Below are 20,791 nucleotides of genomic sequence, written 5' to 3'. Positions count from 1 at the left end.
TGTGGGTCCCTCCAGTGAATTCTGTGAGGCTGGAAGTTTCTCCCACCACCGCAACACCCACAGGTTTATACAGCAAGAGGTATTTAGGTTTTATTTCTTTGACCTGGAACTCTGGGGTATGCAGTCTGTCTCACTACTCAGTTGTTACTCCCAGCTTATCTGCATGCAAATGTGAGACTGCCCAGTCTGCCAGCCACCACCTCTCCCACTCCAGTTTTCCAGCTGCTACCTTTCCATGCGTCTTCTCTCCTGGCTTCTCATTTCCACCCCTCCTATGGTCTGAATGAATGTTTCTTCTTTAACTCCTTGGTGTGAGACTTCCTTACAGATTGATTTTCTGGCGATTCTGGTTATTGTTTGTTTTTAAATTTGTTGTCCTGAAATGGACGGGACTTCCGCCAAAATGGAGGCATAGGTGGAAACACTGTGCCTTCTCCCACAACCAAGTTTGAATACAACAAAGGTTTAGTAAACAAAGGTGCAGCCAAAGAACAGAAAACTGAACTATACAGAAGTCCGACAACAACAAACCGTTCAACCTGGACTGGTAAGAGGAGCGGAGTCAGCAGCAGAGTAGGGTTGGGCAGGAAAGATCCCCCGGCCCAGGCGACCCAGGCACACAAGCAGCCGGGGTAGCTTCGCGGACCCAGTGAGGGTGCGGGGCAGGGTGAGCGCAGTCACACATTCGCGCGCAGATAAACCAGCAGTGATGTGAGCAGTGAGACGGACCGCGGCCCCAGCGGTGGGAGGGGGGACGGCCATTGATTTCCTTTGACCCTGCCCCCACATAGAGCGTCAGAACCCAGCGACCTGGGTCGCCCCACCCTGGTGAACACCTAGGGCTCTGCTCCTCATACATAACAGGCACGAACAGTCCAAAATATGGCTCAAGAAGAACTCAAAGCCCCAGAGCCAATAACTCTAAGTGACCAAGAGATAACCAACCCATCGGATGCACAGTTCAAAACACTGGTGACCAGGATGCTCATAGAACTGGTTGATTTTAGTCACAAACTAGAGGAACGTATGAAGGCTAAACTAATTGAAATGAAGGGAAATGCACAGGAAACCAATAATGAGGGAAAGGAAACTGGGACTCAAATCAATGGAGTAGAACAGAAGGAAGAACGAAACATCCAAACAGAAAAGAATAAAGAAACAAGAATTCAAAAACATGAGGAGAGGCTTAGGAACCTCCAGGACATCCTAAACATTCCAACATCCGAATTATAGGGGTACCAGAAGGGGAAAAGAAACAGCCACGAGTGGAAAACATATTTGAACAAATAATAAAGGAGAATTTCCCCAGTCTGGCAAAGGAAATAGGCTTCCAGGAAATCCAAGAAGCTCGGAGAGTCCCAAAGAAGTTGGACCCAAGAAGGAACATACCAAGGCACATCATAATTACATTAGCCAAGATTAAAATGAAGGAGAGAATCCTAGAAGCAGCAAGAAATAAGGGGACAGTCACCTAAAAAGGAGTTCCCATCAGACTGTCAACTGATTTCTCAAAAGAAACCTTACAGGCAAGAAGGGGCTGGAAAGAAGTATTCCAAGTCATGAAATCCAAAGACCTACATCCAAGATTGCTTTATGCAGCAAAGTTTTCATTTAGAATGGAAGGACAGATAAAGTGCTTCTCAGATAAGATCAAATTCAAGGAGTTCATCATCATTAAGCCCTTATTATATGAAATGCTAAAGGGACTTATATAAGAAAAAGAAGATGAAAAATATGAACAGTGAAAGGACAGCAAACTCACAGTTACTAACAACCATACCTTAAACAAAAGCAAACTAAGAGGACAGCTAGATCAGGAGTGGAACCATAGAAATGAAGAACATGTGGAGGGTTAGCAACAGGGAAGTGGGAGGAGGAGAAGGTACAGAAAATAGCATAGACAGGTAGAAAATAGATAGGGGGTAGGTCAAGAATAGTAGAGGAAATACAGAATCTAAAGAACTTGAGACACGTGGTCATAAACTAAAGGGGGGGAATGGGGGGAGGGGGTGTGCCGGGTGGAGGAGAATGAAGGGGGAATAGAACAACAACTGTAATGGTATAATCAATAAAATATATTTAAAATAAATAAAATCTTTAGAAAAGGAAAAAAATAAATTTGTTGTCCTTTTGGTTGTGCAAGGAGGCAAAGTGTATCTACCTATGCTTCCATATTGGCCAGAAGTCTAGAGGGTGACATTATAAAAAATTCTAGTTTATGCAGTTTTTGAGAGTTTTCTGCTTGTTAAGTTTTATGTGGAGAAATGAGAAGAAATTACCCTTTCCACTTATCTTTGCCCAATTAGAAGTTGGCCAGTTGCATGCTTCTAAGTGCAGGAAAGAAACTTGATTTGGAATTTTAAGTATAATTAATTTGAAAACACCTCAATCAAGATCAAAGGCAGTTTTTTAAATTGCTTTTAGCAAAATAAGACCTAAAATACAGTATTTTAGAACTTCTTTCAAATTTATTGTTTTCAAACTTTGTTAGGTATATTTTTTCAAACTAACTTTATTCTTGGTTAAGCTCTCAATCAAGGGCTATTTTATTCCTGCAAATGAATCTTGGATGTATGTAAAAGAATTAGATAGTACTTTTTTTGTTTCAGTGTAAGAGTGTTTATCAAACACTGTTTATCTTACACTGTGTTTTTGGAAAGTTATTTTATAAACTGCTTTCACTTAAACCATCATGGGGGATTTTGCTATTCAGCTAAGACCTAAACTAAACTATTTTCAAAAGACACTGAGGAGTGTTCTGTGGAGTACAAAAATATTTTGTGACTTTTCTGTTAGTTCTCTTAGACCCTTCTCAAAGTGGTTGCTGAAGTGCTCAGCAAACCCCATATCTTGAAAGATAGCAAACTCACTTCCAGGGCAATGTTTTCATAGTTGTAAAAATAAATAAATTGGTAATTTAATGCAAGCACAGAGGATTATGTTTATTTTCTAAGAGAAAGAAAATTTTCAAGGACATCCGATCTATTTTCTTGCATGGTTACATCTAAATCCCTCAGTATAGATTCAGTATGTTTGTGTCCTATTTTAAGATATCCAATAATACAGTAGTTTTTCAGTTATACACAGTCTTATTGAAGTCTACAGACATTTATTGAGCAATTTCTTTGTGCCTTTTGCTTTTGAAAAAAATCCTCACTAAAGGATATATTTATGGATTTTAGAGAAAGAAGAAAGGGGTAAAGAGAGAGAAACATCAATGTGAAAGAAACGTCAATCGGTTGCCTCTCATACATGCCCCAACTGGGCATTGAACTGGCAACCTGTGTTTGTGCCCTGACCAAGCGATCAGAGCCACAACCTTTTGGTGTGTGAGACAGTGCTCAACCAACTGAGCCATCTGGCCAGGGCTATGCCTCTGCTCTGTAGCAATTTACAGTCTAGTGAAGGAAGTGCTGAGAGTCCAATGCAAGGCAAGATAAACTCACAGCACTTAATATTTTACTTAAAACCACTTTATGTGTACTTTAATCCATTAAGCCTTTTAAAAATTTTATTATGTAACTCTTAACTGATTCTGAAAGAATAATATTAAGATACAAGAGAAAAAAATTTAAATCCATGGTTAAGAAGTTCAGTGTCTAGAATATTATATCAGAGATAAGAATTTTGCTGTTATATTAGTATCATGAGTATGTTCACTCACTAATTTGTTTCTCTGCTTAACAATGATAGTCTTACTAATAAAATTAGGATGATCATTAATATCATTTAGGATCACTTATCAGATCCATTTTGTACCTTGAAGGTGTCACCAGTGCTGTTGACTTTCAATTCTTGAATTCAGCAAAGAAACTATTCAGTGCTAAGAACTCTAACTCAAGAGGAATTTATTTAGCATGCAAAGCAAAACACTTGAAAAGGAGACTCCAGTAAGCTACTCAAGAGAGTTGCATTGGTCTTTTAGAAAGAATGTCACAGAGACAGAAAAAGTAAGCCACCTGGGCTGAATGGACTCAGGACTAAGTTACGGAGGCAAAAAAAGGCAGGGCCTTACATGTACAGGGGGTTAGCCTGGGAAGAGCTGCTGCTATCTGCTGCTCTCCTGGCTACAAACTACACGGGAACCTATAGAGCTTAGGAGAAAGAAAGCAAAGATATGTGCCTGAATGCGCAGGCATGCTCCAGGGAGAGCATGCAGTGGGTCCGTTGTCTTAAGTGTTTTTATCTGTTTTCTAAAGGCAAGAATTTTAGAAGAAGATATTAATAGAATATTCATCAGCTTTCCAGGTGTGTTCTTCAATATGCTAATATATATGGATCAGAATTATTGCCTAGTCAGTTTCACTTTCAAAGAATGTAACCAGAGAGGGACCATGATGGGCTGAGGTTGGTCTGCCCCAGCACTGTCTGGAATGTGTAAGATAAGACCTTGCAGTTTATTATCTGGCTATAAATTACTTGGCCAGTTTGTTCCGCTATGTATCTCAGTTTCTTCATTCCACTTGCCAAGGAATTTTCTAAGCTTCTTACTGACCTACCTCAAAGGAAAAGTTGAATTAATAGAACTTATAATTTAACACCTTGAATTTTCTCATAAACTTTGAGGAAAATACTGGCTTCATATATTGACAGTGTTTCACATTGTAAGAATTATTTTTGACATTCCATCATATTTTTAATGGATGCATTATTGCCAGACTAAAATGAACTTTTGAAGTCTTTTGTCTTATTTAATATTACAATAAATGTTTACTTTTAATCTGATTATGAAGCAAAGCAACTTCTGCTTTTCTGTTTTTATATATGATTTTGTGTTGTAGGTAGCACTTGCGATCTTTTTTCAGCCTCCATGTCTGAACTTGTTTAAATTTTAAACATGTATGGACTTGTTAACTTTCAGAAAAAATAATTGATTTGTTAATGTGTGCTTCCTTCTAAGAGTAACCTAGTTTATGAAATGAAGGGACAATTTGAGCCAAGGTAAAATCTCTTGAACTTGAGTAAATATTAGACTAGTTCATAAAAAAAATTATTCTCCCAGGACATGTTGGAAGAAAAATTTTCTCGACACCTGTACTATGGTGGCTCATCAGGAGAATGTACACTTCTCCCTTAGGAAGTCAGGAATGAGTCTCATTTACTGCCGTTTTCTTTAGGAATAGTGTGATATTATAAAAGGAATGCTGGATTGGTCATTAGAAGGCCCTTGATTCTTGTTCTAGCTCACTGCGCCCTTGAGCAAACCTCCTAGTGTTCCAGAGGTTCAGGTGATGCGAGTCATACTAGAGTTGGAAGTTTCCAGTTGGAGCCCTAGAGATCTTCTGAAGGCCATGGGGACAGAAGAGTGCTGTGTCGTATCACACATCCTGCTTTAACCTGAGAAGCTTATTGTTATCTGTATGGAATGAGCATTGTATAATCCATAAAGTAAATAACTAAAGGACTTTTGAATAACGATTAACTGCTATATACCAAACTAACCGTTCTGAGATTTCTATTGACATGTTATGAAATTGTCGTAGCCTTCAGGAGACCCGCTTTTGTTGGCTTCTTTGGTATTTCACCTGTGTACAGTTTTTTTCCCCCTACGAATAGAATACAGAGAACAGGACAGTTCTGTTCTCTGAGGAAAGGGAATAGTCGAGTATGATGGAAGATCAAGGATTTATGGAGTGAGAGAATGTGGAGAAGTGAGGATGAGGTAAGGGAAATAGCTGGAGGAAAGCAGCTGGAAAGCAGGCTGGAACTAAGTTGTGAATGGTCTTAAATTTCATTGGAAACTGGGGTTTTGCTCTTAGTAATGGGGAGGTAAATAATTTTTGAGCCCTAAGAATCAGGAAGCAAACTATAGCAATGCAGATGAAGGGTTGGAGAAGAAGAAGAGGGTGATTAGAAGACTGTTTCAGTTGCCCAGATGACAAGTGTTGAAGACATAAAATAAGATGGAGGAAGATTGAGCACAAGTTGGAGAAGACTAAGTATGTAAGACAATGGAGAAAGAAAGTAGTACAAGATGATTCTGGGTTTCCAGCTTACGTGATTTTTAGATGACAAAAGAGCTATTACTAAAAGCTCAGGAGAAAGTATATAATGTGAGCATAAACATGATTAGTCTGAAGTGTTAGTGGGCTGTGTGGAAGAGAAGAGCCACCTTGTAGAAATTTGGGTCTGTAGAGATTTAGCAGCATTACTTACTGAGAGGAGGAGGACAAACAAAGCTGGAGCCTGTGTATATCATAAGTTAACGAAAGAACCTGTGCAAAAAAAAAAGAAAAGAAGAAAAGAAAAAATCAGAGTATGACAGGAAAAAGATATTCCAGGAGACAAAACCATTTAAAAAGTTAGAGATTTCAATAATGCTGTTTGTCTAGAAAGTCAAATAGGACAAGGACTGAGAAGATGGTAATGGATTTGACAATTCCAATGGGAATTACCCATGGTAATTCCTCTGTTACCCTCTGTGAGAGAGCACCTTTGGGGCTTTGGGAACAGAAACCAATAGGGGTGGGGCTAGGAGCCGGTTTCATCCCTCATCAAATTTGTTGAGGCTTACCTTGAGATAGGGGAGCAAAGCTGAGAAAAACCCATGAGTACCTTTTCTTTTTGGGGGGCGGGGTACAGAAAAAGAATCAGTAGTGGGGAAAAGATTGAAGACACTGTATTACACGTAGCAAATCTCAAGCACGAAATACAGAGGATTTATCGAACAAAGTGTCTTGATATATTAATAACATTTCAAAGATACATATGAACAAAAATGATTTGAGTATGTTCCAAAGAAGAAATAAAATCTTTTGTGTATTCATTAGAAAGAAAATGGCACTAGAATGCATTTAATTCCTCAGATAAACTTGCTATACAACATAAATAATTTTTGTTTTTAATACCTATTATAAACTGATAGTGTTTCTTACTTCCATAACTTCTTCAGAAGTATCATTTATTTTCTAGAGTACTTTGATTTAGTAACCTTTTAATATACACTGTATGGTACTTTGTCTGAATTAATTTTGAATGCCCGGATTATTTGAACTCATGAGTATATATAAAATAACCCTATTAAGACATTTTATTTTGAATATATGAAATAATATAAGTAAATACCAGTCCATTTGGTGTCTGTTTTTTAAATTTTGGGAATAAAAATACAAAGTGAAAATTGTATTAACTATTACTCCAAAAATTAGAGAAAGCTGTGTAATATTAAACATTTAAAATTTCCTAGAATGCAGTTTTCCACTTTTCAGCCAGTGAATTATACAGAGAAGGTGGTTAGTGAATATGGAATGGTGCTGAATTCAGATCTTACATCTGAAACTGCATCTGATATTGTTAGTACATGAGACTAAGATAACTCTGTGGCACAATCTACATTAGCAAGACATTTTAATAAATGGCTCTTCTTATTCTGTCTGTGTCAAAGTGAATGTTTATCCAACATACTTTCAAAATTAAAGTTTCCTGTTCTCTTAATTTGTTTTGTACAGTTACTGATAAGAAGTACCTACTAGGTATAATAAAAGAATAGGTAACTCCTCTTCAGAAATTTTCATTGTTGGTTTATAGCGTGTTGCTATGGATAAGTACAGTACTTCATGAATAACCTATGCTTTAAACACTTCTGAAGTTTATCTTCTCAATTTTTTTTACATAAGATATAAGAGTGGTATATATAAATAAGTTCATAATTAAATGAGAACTGCTCATTAGTCTGACCTCTTTCCATATACATCTTACAAAAGTAGCAAGCTGCAAAATGATCTCAGTCCCTCCTACTGCCCTGCCAGAGTAGGTGATGCTGCCCAGGGCGGTGCTCAGAAACCAAGGGGTCCGTTCCAGACAGAATTCAGCACTCAAGTCCTTTATGCATCTGTGACATCCCATTGCATATTGTTTTCTTTTCATATGGGCGTTAGTGTGTTTATTTTCTTATCATATACTGTGTAAACTGCTTGAGGAAGGGATCCAGCTCTTGTCACTTATCTGTCTCCATTACTTAGTAAACTGTACACAGTAGGCACTTAGGGAGTATCTGTTGAGGGTTGTTTTAAAAGTTTTCATCAAAGAAAAACTGATTAAATAACCTAAATACTAATTTCTGCAAAGCCCTGTTTGCATAGCATTTATCCTCCTTTTTACCTTTTTGGTTACCAAGTAATATTATAATTTGTATTTGTTGCATTGTTCTTAGAAGGCCTTTGTAATTTCATTGATTTCAGGTGTTGATTTTATTTTGTAACCCTTTTTTACTACAATTATTTGTTATAATTGATATATGCCTTTAAAATACTGTTATTCTGGTTACAGGTGAATCTATACCATCTTATTCCGCAAGTGATATGCCAAGAAATGACAGTAGCATGTGGTCAGAAGTAACTGAGGAAGGAACAGAGCTGTCACAACGGCTCATGAGGAGTGGGTTTTCTGGAATTGAAATAGATCCTGAAAATGAAGAATTCATGCTGAGTATTAGCTCTCGACTCCAGGCGGCAGTGGAAAAACTACTAGAAGCCATAAGTGAAACCAGTAGTCAGGTAACTGACTTGTAGTGCTAATATGTACTGAGTTTGACGTAGGTGGTCTTTTAAGCCACTTATTTAAGCCAACTAAATGTTTTCTCTACCTGGGTTCCAAAGAAATTTAGTCAGGCTCCCCCTTAAAAATCGGCTGTCTCTGTGACAACCAGCACCCGAGTCAGCAGTCTTCTCTTTAGGTGGTACAGCCGGAAGTGCTGGCGGGCTCCTCTGGTTCTAAAATTGAATGTTTTTCTAGACTCTTACATGTTACTTCTTGATACCAAAAGAGATTTTAAATTCACCATTATATGAAATATTCCACTATAATATATATAATTTATTTGAAGGAGTAGTGTAAGTTATCCCTAAAACTATGTGCTATAGTATGTCATAACATTACTATTTCCTTACATGGTTTTTATATCGTTTTCACAAATATATTTAGACCATTTGATAGACTATCTTTTTTAAAAATTTGAGTGTGGCATAGTTTCTATATTAAAGTACAATTTTTATAGAAAAATTTTAAACCATTATATTTATAACTTAAATAGCAGTGTTCTCCATCTATAAAATTTTATGTGTGAAATTTATATAATTGTCTCTCAAAGTTTATATGCAGAATTTTTAAAATTATTTGCTACTTTAAAATGAAGAAAATTCACTCTTTTAAAAATGTTCAACTGAAATTTAGAAATTTATGAACTATAGAATCAAAGCTTTCATATTAATCAAATAATTCTTTTGGGTAAGGGCCAGTATTAATTACCATTTTCTTTGTTACCTTTATTCAGAGCATCTTAGATCCAAGTGTGTTTCAAACAAGTTGAGAAGTTTAAAGAGTATCTTTGACTTTGTTATTTCTGATATCTGGCTTTCATCGATGCTGCCTTTTTTCTATATCATATTATTCTATTTGTTTTTTGCAACAACAACTGGGTGTAGCAGATTTGACAGTGTTACATATTTTGTGTTTGAATGTTGGATTCATTTACTTTCAGGTTAAGTTAGTGAATGTAGGCCATTCTTGACTCATCTCATGGGTAGTGGCACTTGGAGTAATGTGTTAATTACCTGTTTCATTAACTTAGCATTATCAGTTTATTACTCCTTTTTTCCTTTTTGTTGGTAACTTGCTATTAGCATTTAATGAAGAAGCATTATCAAAACAACATGTATTTCCAATGAAATATTTGTCTTCTTAGTAGTCAGATATGACACTCAACCAGAGTTTCCCTCAGGTTCATTCTTTGTTGGGAGACCATCTTTTTTCTCTTCTTCGGTAGAGAATGCACTATATCTTCAAAAGCAAAAGAATCCTCCCTGACCAGTGTGGCTGGGTTGGGCGTCATCCTGCAAATGCAAATGAAAAGGTTGCCGGTTGTGCTCTGGTCAGGGCACATGCCTAGGTTGTGGGTTTAGTCCCCAGTTGGGACATGTACAGGAGGTGACTGATGGATCACACGTTGGGATGGGAATTCGCTAATTGACCAGGGGAATATATTGTAATACATCTGCTGATAAAACTTCTGGATTGCATCTTGATTGACGGGCCAAACAAAGGTACTCATATTAAGTTAAGTAGGTCTCAAGATGTTTCCATAGATAAATTCTGAAGATGCGCTATGATATATAATTATTATTGCTATCTTTGGGCAGTTGTTTCTCTGAAGCTTTCTTTCACAACAGGTACAAATGACTAAAATGCTTTTGCTTCAGTAATGCAAAAATTTCCTTGAGCATCACAAAGAACTAAGAAAGTGGTATTTCTGAAAACTCAGATCTTTGTGCATTTGCCAACATACAGTAGAATGAGTGACTGTTTATATAAACAGTAATAGCGATCCCATCTTTCACTCAAACCACAGCGGTTTATTTTTCTTTGCCAATATCCTAAGTACTAGTAAGGAAATGGCATTGAAAGATACAGGCTTCATTTGTTTTATTAATTTAACAAGGTATTAAATTATACTTTAGATCAAATTATTTTTTTTATTTATTTATTTTTAATTCTCACCCAAGGGTATGCTTTTTATTGATTTTTAGAGAGAGAGTAAAGGAGAGAGAAAAAGAGAAACGTTGACATAAGAAACATCAATTGGTTGCCTCCCATATGTGCCCCAACTGGGAATCAAACCTGCAAACTTTTGGTGTAAGGGACAATGCTTCAGTGAACTGAGCCACCTGGCCAGGGCTTAGAGAATTTTAATCTTCACTATATTTTTTTCAGCTTTAGTTTCAAGAGACTTTACTTAAGCTCAAATGCTGAAATTATGAATGCTGTGTACTTTTCATAGCTACTATAAGAAAGTAATATTGTCTACTAAGATTTACTGTTTTCAGAAGTCTTTACTTTTCTAATTAACACAGGCCACAGATTGACTTTCTTTTAAAATGCTTGTGCACAAGCCACTTTAACAATCTGATGCGCCACTAAATTAATGGGGCCAGCGTACCAGGTGTTTTTCATTGTTGCTTTTCAACACCTTGAAGGCTCGAGTGCATGTACGTTTTACCTTTTTTATTTCATGAGCTGTATAGTATAAATTCCGAATTTCTACATGATGCTGCTTTTGGAGGGCTTATTCCAGTCACATCAGTATTTAATTTTGTGATTTGTATTCTTTCATACCATGAAAACAACCATTTGTACTTTTTCCTTTTTGGCCATTGTTGAGTACTTTGACCTGGATCTTGAGTACTGTTAATGTTGCTACTACTTGATACCATTGCAAATTATGAACAGTGCAGTTAATGCAGTGTATTTGTCTTTTCACAAGCATTGTGGAGAACAGTAAATAAATCAAAAGTGGTCAGTAGTTGCAATGTTCCTATAGGCCACTCTTCCCCCTGCTTCATGACTATTGCCTGTAGACAAGTGTGTCAGGTCTACCTGAAATACTCAGTTTCCTGGGCTATGGTCACAGCTCATCATATCTGCTTAAGGTACCAGGTAGTGTGAGGTACAGTAGGAGCCAGATTATTCTCAATTTGTTAAGTATTGAATCAGCAATATGTTATCTAACTTTTACTGTACTGAAACATTGCAAAAACTGCCTAGAATAGGAAGCAGTTCTCAAAAGTGTAGTCTCTAAACCAGAAATATCAGTATCACTAAGGACTCGTCTAAATATAAATTCTTAGTCCCCACCCCAACCAGACCTTCTGAATGATGGAACCCGTGCTTTAATGAGTCCTTTAGGTAATTCTGATACACACAAAAGTTTGAGGACTGTTGATCTAGAGATTATTAGTATAATGTGTGTATTATTCTAGCAGAATTTTGAAGTGTTCTACTAATATCTGTTTTATAAAAGGTTGAAGTAGTTGTTGACATTTAGTATAAAAATGAGATATGCCTTGGGTGAATTATATTTTTCAGGCATTGGGAATAGGAGCTTTGTAAAACTTCTTTTAAACTAATTTTAGTTCAGTTACTACTCATCCATAAATAGATATTTGTAACCATTGATGACTTTAAATTATTCTCATAAAAAACTAGAATTATTCTGAACATGATAAATATTTTAATAGTTATAAAAATATAAACAATGTGCAGTCATCTTTGTGAAACAACTGGCATTCCATTTTCTTTTCAATATGTCAGTATTTGGTTCTTCTTCGTAATGGAATATTTCCTTTTACCTTGATTTATTTTTACTTATTAAAAATTTTTAAACAATTTAGAGACAGTATTATAATTGTGCTTGCAGTGAAAGGGAAATTCATGTGAATAGCTCTGCACAGGATAGCCTGAGACTAGAAAAAAGAAGAGCATCTGACCTTTTAGGGTAAGGTGGAACTAAGCAAGGTTTGTTAGAGGGTTTCACACTCACTCATTTATCGAATTTATTGAGCACCTACCATATAACACTTGTTTTTCTAGGTACTGGAAGTACAGTAATGGACAAAATGGACAGAATCCTTGTTTTTCATGTGTATGTTTATTGACATTTTATTATTCATAGTTTTGACCTTCTTTTGCCTAACTAAGTCCCTTTAACATTTCATATGATAATGCTTGGGTGATAATGAACTCCTTTAGTTTTTTCGTGTCTTGGAAGCTCTTTATTTGCCTTTCCATTCTAAATGATAGCTTTGCTGGGTAGAGAAATCTTGGTTGTACATCCCTGCTTTTCATGACTTTGAGTATTTATTGCTAATCCATTCTACCCTGCAAAGTTTCTTTTGAAAAATAGGCTGACAGCCTTATGGGAAATCCCCTGTAGGTAACTAACTGCTTTTCTCTTGCTACTTTTATATTCTCTCTTTATCTCTAAACTTTGGCATTTTAATTACGATGTATCTTTATGTGGGTTTGTTTACATTCCTCTCGGTGGTGGTACTCTGTGCTTCCTGGACTTGCATGTCTATTTCCTTTACCAAATTAGGAAGGATTTCTTTCATTATTTTTTCAAATAGATTTCCAATTTCTTACTCTTTCTCTCCTCCTTCTGGCACCCCCCTATGATGTGGATGTTGGTTAGCTTGAAGTTATCCCAGAGACTTCTGCACTATCCTCATTTTTTAGATTATTTTTTCTTCTTGTTCTGATTGGTTGTTTTTTCCTTATATTACAAACCATTGATCTGATTCTCACCTTCATCCGCTCTACTGTTGATTCACTGTAAATTGTTTATTTCCATTAATATAACCTTTATTTCTCCCTGGCTCTTCTTTATGCTGATGAAGTACTCACTGTGTTCCTTGAGCATCCTTACAACCAATATTTTGAACTCTGCATCTGATAGATTGCTTGTCTCCATATCATTTAGTTCTTTCTCTGGAGGTTTGATCTGTTCTTTCATTTTGGCCATGTTTCTTTGTCTCCTTATTTTGGCAGCCTCCCTGTATTTGTTTCTATTATGTAGAGCCACTGTGACTCACTGCTTGGTGACATGGCCTGTAGGCTCCAGTGACACAGCCTCCCTTATCACCCAAACTGGATGCTTAGGGTGCGCCCTCCATGTGTGTTGAGTACACCCTCCTCTTGTAGTTGAGCCTGGTTTGCTGTTGGCAGGTCAATGTGAGGGATTTAGCCAGCGCAGTCAGCTTCAAGGACTGGCTATAACTGCTGACCACCAACTTCCACCCTCCGTGAAGGTCCACTGTGCTAGGGCAGGCTGGTGGTGCTCCGATGTGGTTTGTAACTGTCCGCTTGGTGTGCATGCTCTGAAGTTACCCTGGTGGTGCAGGTTAGGGTCAGCCACCACCTGTGTCCTTCCTGGAACCACCCAACATGAGCTATAAAGCAATGGGAGATGACTACTACTTGTGCTGGACTCGGAGATTCCTAGGCAAAGCCAAACTGTGATCCAAAGTTGGCTGCTGCTACTGCCAGGCCTGGGGCTGCTGAGCCAGAGATATGGAGCTGGAGGCAGGCCTGTAAGTTGGGTGTGGCAGAGCCTCAGATAAAGGCCTGGGTGGGATAAAGGTTGTAAGCCAGGCTTATGGAGTCTCAGATATGTTTCCTGCCTTCTAGTTCAGTGGCTTGGCAAGGAAGGGCTCAGAGAAAGCACAGTGGCCTCAGCCCACCTTTCTCCCTGGGAGAGAGCTTCCCCCTGATGCCAGACACTTCAATTCCTCCCCCTATGCCATGGGTACCTTTCAAGCTGCTACTCCACTGGTGTTGGAACTCAGAGGGAAGACATCTAAATTCAGAATTGGACCTTTAAGAGGAACTTCCAAGAAGTTCAGTAGTTTTTTTTTTCATCAATTCCAATCTCTGTTTTTAGAGGCAGAAGTTATGAAGGCTTCTCTTCCTGCACTGATACCCTGGGCTGGAGGGCCTGGTGTGGGTCTGGGACCGCTGACTCCTGAGATATCCCTCCCAAATATTTACGCACCACGTGTGTGTGGGACATACCCATTCCATGTCTTCGCATCTCTGCATCTCCGCATCTCCTACCCTTCTGGATTGATATGGTTTCTTTTTTTTTTTTTAAGATTTTATTTATTTATTTATCTTTAGAGGGGAAGGAGAGAGGGAGAGAAACAACAATGTATGGTTGCCTTTTGTGCGTCCCCTGCTGGGAGTGGACCTGCAGGGAACTGGCCTGCAACCCAGGCATGTGCCCTGACTGGGAATCGAACTGCGATCCTCTGGTTCGCAGGCCTGTGCTCAATCCACTGAGCTACACCAGCCAGGGCTTGATATGGTTTCTTTAGTTCTTTAGTTGTTGGGTTAACATTCAGCTAGATTTCTGATGGCTCTGAGTGATCTTTGGTCATACTTTAGTAGCAATTTTGATGTGGTTATGTGCAGAGGTGAGCCGTGTTTACCTATGACTGGAAGTCTCCATCTTGACTGGAGTCTCTCCAAAATACTTACTTTTATAGAGTTGAATATTTTAATGGTGGAGCCCTGGTTGGTGTGGCTCAGTGAATAGAGCGCCAGCCAAAGGGTTGCTGGTTTGATTCCCATTCAGGGCACATGCCTGGATTGCAAGCCAGGTCCTCAGTAGGGGGTGCATGAGAGGCAACCACATATTGATGTTTCTTTCCCTCTTTTTCTCCCTTCCTTCCCCCTCTCTAAAAATAAATAAGTAAAATAAATATTTAGTGGTGGTGACTGACAATAAATATATAGTGTGTCAGATAATGATATCTACTGTGAAGAAAAGTAAAATAGGAGGAGATAGAGCATAATGGGGGACGGGAACATTATGTAGGGAAATTACAGAAATCGTTTCTCTGTGATAATAAATATGCTTGAATATCACTTTAACTACATATAGGAAACAGGTAAGTAGGTAAGTAAAGGAAGAATGTTTCAGGCAAAGAAATAGCAAATACAGAAGTTCTTAAATGATCTTGTGCTTACCTTTTTTGTTGCTTTTTGTGGCTGACAGACACCAGTGCAGCTGGAACAAGGAAAGGGGAAGTATGGGAGATGAAGTTAAAATATCTGGGAACCAGATTACATGGAGCTTGGATTTAATTCTTAATGAGATGTGGAATCATTGGGTATAATTTTTTAACTCTTTATTTCAAAATAACTTTAGACTTACAGAAAAGTTGTAAAAATAGTACAGTGATTTCCCATGTATCCTTCACCAGAATCCTCCTAATAATATCTTGCATAACCATACTATAATTATCAAAACTAAGAAATTAAAACTGGTACACTGTCCTTAACTAAACACCAGCTAAATTTTACCAGTTTTCCCTCTAATGTCCTTTTTTTGTTCTAGGGTCTGTTCCAGGATCCCACGTTGCATTTCGCTGTCATGGCTTCTTTTTTTCCTCCAGTCTCTGGTAGTTCCTGAGTCTGTCTTTGTTTTCATGACCTTCATGCTTTAAAAGCACTGGCCAGTCATTTTGTAGAACGTCCCCCAATTTAGATTTTTATGACATTTTCTCATGTTTACATGATGCTTACACATTTTTGACAAGAATACCCTGGAAGCAATGGATCCTCTCAGTGTGAGCCATCAGGGTATGCGCGTGATGTCAGTGTCTTATTGTTGGTAATGTTAATCTTTTGTTTTCTTTTGCTTTTGTTTGGAGAGGCAGATTGGAAGATACTTTTCACATTACTGAAAATACATATGTATGTACAAAAATGTATATGTCATGCATGGACCAGTGATGAAACTTAGTGCCATGAACTAAGGAGTATGATTTATCCAATTCTGAGCAACAGGTACCATGGACCTGTGTGTGCCCACATGCGCTTGCACAATGGTATTTCCATGTCTTCCCTTATGACTCTCTGAAGTGTTATAGTATACACTCTTTCATATGCAGTTACACACACAATTACGTATCATTTGTAGATAGTGTTTTTAAATCCTCATTGAGGACATGTTCATTGATCTTAGAGAGTGAGGAAGGGAGAGAGAGAGAGAGAAATGTCAATGTGAAAGAGAAGCTCAGTTGGTTGCCTCCCTTACATGCCCAACCATGGATCCAGCCCACACCCTTTGTATGTGTCCTGGCTAGGAATCAAACCGATAACCTTTTGGTGTACAGGAGCATGCTCCAACCGAGCCCCCTGACTTGGACTGTAGAGAAACTTGTTAAAACATCCTTTACAATAGCATCCACAAACAAGTGGTACTACAAAATATGGAAAAGAACTCTAGTGAAAACTGGAGAACATTGCTGATCTAAGTAAAAGAAAATCTTAATAAATGGAATATACACAGTGTCTGTGGATTGGGAGATGATCTTGTTGTCAGTTTTCTCTACATTAACCTGTAGATACAAGGTAATGCCAATCTAAGTCCCAGCAGTTTTTTACAAACAGAAATTGACTAGGTGATTCGAAAGGACCTATCAAAGGACCTAGAACAGGCAAAAGGATTTTGAAAAATAACAAGTTTGGAGGACTTGTGCTACCTGACTTTGAGATTTAATATAAAGCAAGACATTCCTGTACTGGTAGAAAGTACACACCAGTGGAGCAAAATAGAGGTTCCAGAAACAAACCCATACACATATAATCAAATGACTTTTTCAACAAAGACCGCAAAGTAATTCACTGGGGAAAGAAATTTTTTCTCCCAAAATTTCTGAAGCTAGATATCTATATGGAAAAAGAAAAAAAAAAGAACCTTAGCCTCCACCTCACAGCATGCAAAAAAGATATATTACACGATAGACCTAGTTATTAAAAATAAAGCTACAAAGGTAGAATAATATTTTCATTACTTGAGAGTAAACATAAATTTGTTAGAGAAGCCACAGAAAGCACAGTCCATAGTTTTTTGTTTTGTTTTTTAAATTGGAGATATAAATATTGATTAATTGTTATATCTTATGTGTTTCTTTCTCCACTGTAATATTAGTATTTTTGCCTCTTTGTAATTAATAAGTGTCTTGGGGAGTACTTTAGAATATGCCAATGATTTTGTTTCTTCTTAAACTTTCACCCAGTAATGTTAGCCTACATTAGTAAACTTTGCCTGCACAGTTATTACTGTGAGGTTTATTTTCCATATTCTTTTTTTTTAGACTTTATTTATATTTAGAAGGGAAGGGAAAGAGAGAGGGAGAGAAATATCAATGTATGGTTGCTTCTCATGTGTCTCCTGCTGGGGACTGGCTTGCAACCCAGGCATGTGCCCTGACTGGGAATTGAACTGCGATCCTTTGATTCACAGGCCCATGCTCAATCCGCTGAGCCACACCAGCCAGGGCTATTTTCCACATTGTTTTAATTACTGATTGAAGTTTTCCTGTAAGAGTTGTCTCTTCATTCACATCTATTTAACTAATCAGGATCCTTATGAACCCGTGTTTTGTTTTGTTTTTTTAACTGGGTTATAATTCAGTACTGTAGTGATATGTTTTGCTTCTGTCTTTGGCATTGAGAATTTTTTTAGGTTGGTGTTTATACCCTCGCAAGCAAAGTGCTTACTTTTGAGCATTTTTACTATCAGAGGCTCCAGGCCCAGCATGTATTTTTCCTGCTTCAGCCCTAGAATCAACCGCTTTTCCAAAGGCTTCAAGTTCTTTTTGTTGGTGAACATTTAGAAACCAAGATAGGAAAGCTAGATGTGCCTGTTACTACCAGGTGTCATGACTTCTACTTCTCTCAGGAGACAGCTTGAAAACATCTCTATCTGTCTAGGTAGTAAAAACAAATTCTGATAGGAATATATACCTGTAAAGTAATAAGCAAATTTATTAGTTAGGGTACAGTATTTGTATACACTGTGTTTTGTCTTAAGCCTTATAAAGTCAGAATACTGTTTTTCAAAGAAGCTTAGGTTAACTTTTTTCTGTCCCCACCCCATGCTGTTACTCATTTTTAATATAGTTAGAACCATTTGCTACAATTTCTATTCTAATTTGGGTTCTCCTACATTTGTGTAGACACTTTTTTGTGGGTTTTTTTGGTGACAGATACATAGAGTATGTATCTACCACCACAAATGTGTTACTAAATAAATCCATCAGCCCAGAATTTCCTGGTGCTGCTCTTTTGTTGGTGGCCCCTCCTCCACCTTCTGGCCTGGGCAACCATTGGTTGCTTTCCATCCCTCTAGTTTTCCTTTTCCAGAGTGTCATAAATACAGTCATGTATTGTGTATTGTCTTAAGTCTGGCTTCATGGCCTTAACAAAGTGTATTTAAGATTCATCTATGTTGTTATGTGTATTAACAGTTCCTTTTTATAACTGGGGAGTATTTCATTGTATGCATGCAACACAGTTTATCCATTTGCTGTTTGGAAGAAATGTAGATTATTTCCAGTTTGTGTTCATTAGCAGTTTTTGAGTAATAATCTAACTTATTTTTCAAAAGGATCCCTTTGACTGCCTTGTTAAAAATAGACTGGATAGGGGGTGGAGAGATCCGTGGCAGAAGTGCAGAAACCAGTTAGAGAAGTCACTTGCCTCCGCTTACCTGTTAAGTGATAGAGTTGGAATTTGAACCCTGGCAGTCTGGCTTCAGTGTCTTAGAAAGGAGTGAATCAGTTACTGCTGATAGGTCGTGTAAGTTACAAACTGAAGACTCGATTCTGAAATCTGTGGTCATCTGTAACCATACAAGACCAGTTTCAGTTGAGTGATGGAGATGAAAGTATAATTCCAGAGAAAATTTTAGGAAAGGAACTCAAGACTTAAAGACAAGTAGAAATCAGATAGGTCAAGAAGAAAATTTGTGGCAAAAGGAATAGCATGTTGGTGGAAAACCAGCATGATGTGTGTGAGGACTGGACAGTTCTATGTGATAAACAATTTGGGGTGGAGCATGAAAAACTGATAGAACCTGAGGGTAGAAGGATGATAGGCAGTAGTTACCTGTCAAGTCCACTATGGGCTAAGTTCAGTCATTTTAACTTCATGCTGAAAAGTTGGGGAGTCATTAAAATAATTTTGGCAAGAAAGTAGTAATATCGAAATTGTGTTTTAGATTTCTCAGGCAGATGGATGAGCAGGAAGATGGTGAGGTTAGATGCTGAATGTAGAGAAACAGGAAGCTCTTAGAACATTCTAAGTGGAAAATGATCAAGATCAAATTAAGTCAGGAGGACAGTGATTTTCAAATTTTTAGGAAGTTGATTTTTTTTATTTTGGGGGAAGAGAGAGGAAGGGAGAGGGAGAGACACAGAAACATGGATTTGTTGTTCCATTTTTTTATGCATTCATCAGTTGTTTCTTATATGTGCCCTCACCGGGGATCAGACCTACAACCAACTGAGCTACCTGGCCAGGCTAGGAAGTTGAATTTTGATAGAAGTTGGTGACTGGTTGGATGTGGAACATAAGGAAAAGGAGAGAAACCAGGCATGACTCTTGACTCAACCAACTTGTGGGTATATTTCATTTATTGAGATAAGGGTACAAAATAAGTGAATAATGAATTTTGTTTTAGCTACTGAGTTGGAAATGCATGGAGGGAGCATCAAGTAAAGATTCACTAGAGTCTAGAGTGTGTGGAGAACTAGATTGGAAGTTGCCGTGTGTTGAGGACTTTCGATGCTTTGGTGTTGGAGAGTCTACAGAGTGAGTTTTGTATACTAATAAAATGCTGACATTTAAAACAGAATATAGATAGGTAAGTACAAAGGAGACCAGCAATAAGAGACAAAAGGAAAATCAAGAGAATAGTGCCATTAAAGCCAAAAAATGAATGTTTCTAAAAAAGTATCAGTTACCATGGAGAAGTCATGGATGACAAGGATGGTGGTGTCCATTGGGTATTTCAATATGGGTGTCATAGTGACCTTGATGAGAAGAGTTCTTTGGGGTTGGTAGAGGAGAAACTTAATACTTAATGTTCAAAGAGTTAAAGGAATAGAGTTGAAGAAATAGCAATGTCATGACATCAAGCTGTGAAGAAAACAGGAGAGTACTAGCTTGAGAAGGGGAGTGTTTTTAAGGGTTGGAGGAGTTTATATTCACTAACAAGGTTAAAGGTGCCAGACAGTTGGGTTTGTGGAGTCAGGTCCTTCGTGTAGGTGATAATGGAACCCAGAACAGAGGTGGTAGATGCGGCTTTTGGATCAGAAAAACCCTGCCTCCATCAAAGTTGGAGATTATTGCCCATGACTGTGGGCGTGTGTTTGGGGTTGGGGCAGAGTTTCACTGAAAAGGTTCATGGTCTAAGTAAATATTGTTAAATGTCAAGGTTCTTTTTTATTAATGGTATGGTTTTGTTTGTAGTATAATTTTAGTGGAAGATACATGATTATGCCTTATACTTAGTTTTAAGGTTTGCAGCTGCTTTAGGTTCTGTAGGTACTTTCTTCTGCAATAAAAGACCTAGTAAGCACTTTCTTTACCAAGTGTTAGGGCATCTACCTTAGAGACTAACTTCACAATGTCTATTATAGTAGTATTTGATTTGACAAGTGATTTG

The 20,791-nt window shown here is 37.7% G+C and overlaps 1 protein-coding gene across 1 annotated transcript in view; it reads left to right on the top strand.

Moving 5' to 3' along the window:
- The window catches only part of AKAP9 (A-kinase anchoring protein 9), a 181,130-nt gene that overhangs the window by 99,058 nt on the left and 61,281 nt on the right, over positions 1–20,791 (top strand). The window contains exon 22 of the mRNA XM_037066078.1: positions 8,269–8,495. Within this exon, the coding sequence (XP_036921973.1) occupies positions 8,269–8,495 (227 nt within the window). The remainder of the gene's footprint in view (positions 1–8,268; positions 8,496–20,791) is intronic.

Source organism: Sturnira hondurensis, unplaced genomic scaffold (genome assembly GCF_014824575.4).
Source record: "Sturnira hondurensis isolate 20B ecotype Veracruz unplaced genomic scaffold, ASM1482457v3 Scaffold0016462, whole genome shotgun sequence".
Classification (NCBI taxonomy): domain Eukaryota; kingdom Metazoa; phylum Chordata; class Mammalia; order Chiroptera; family Phyllostomidae; genus Sturnira; species Sturnira hondurensis.
This window is presented reverse-complemented; position numbering and strand designations above follow the sequence as displayed.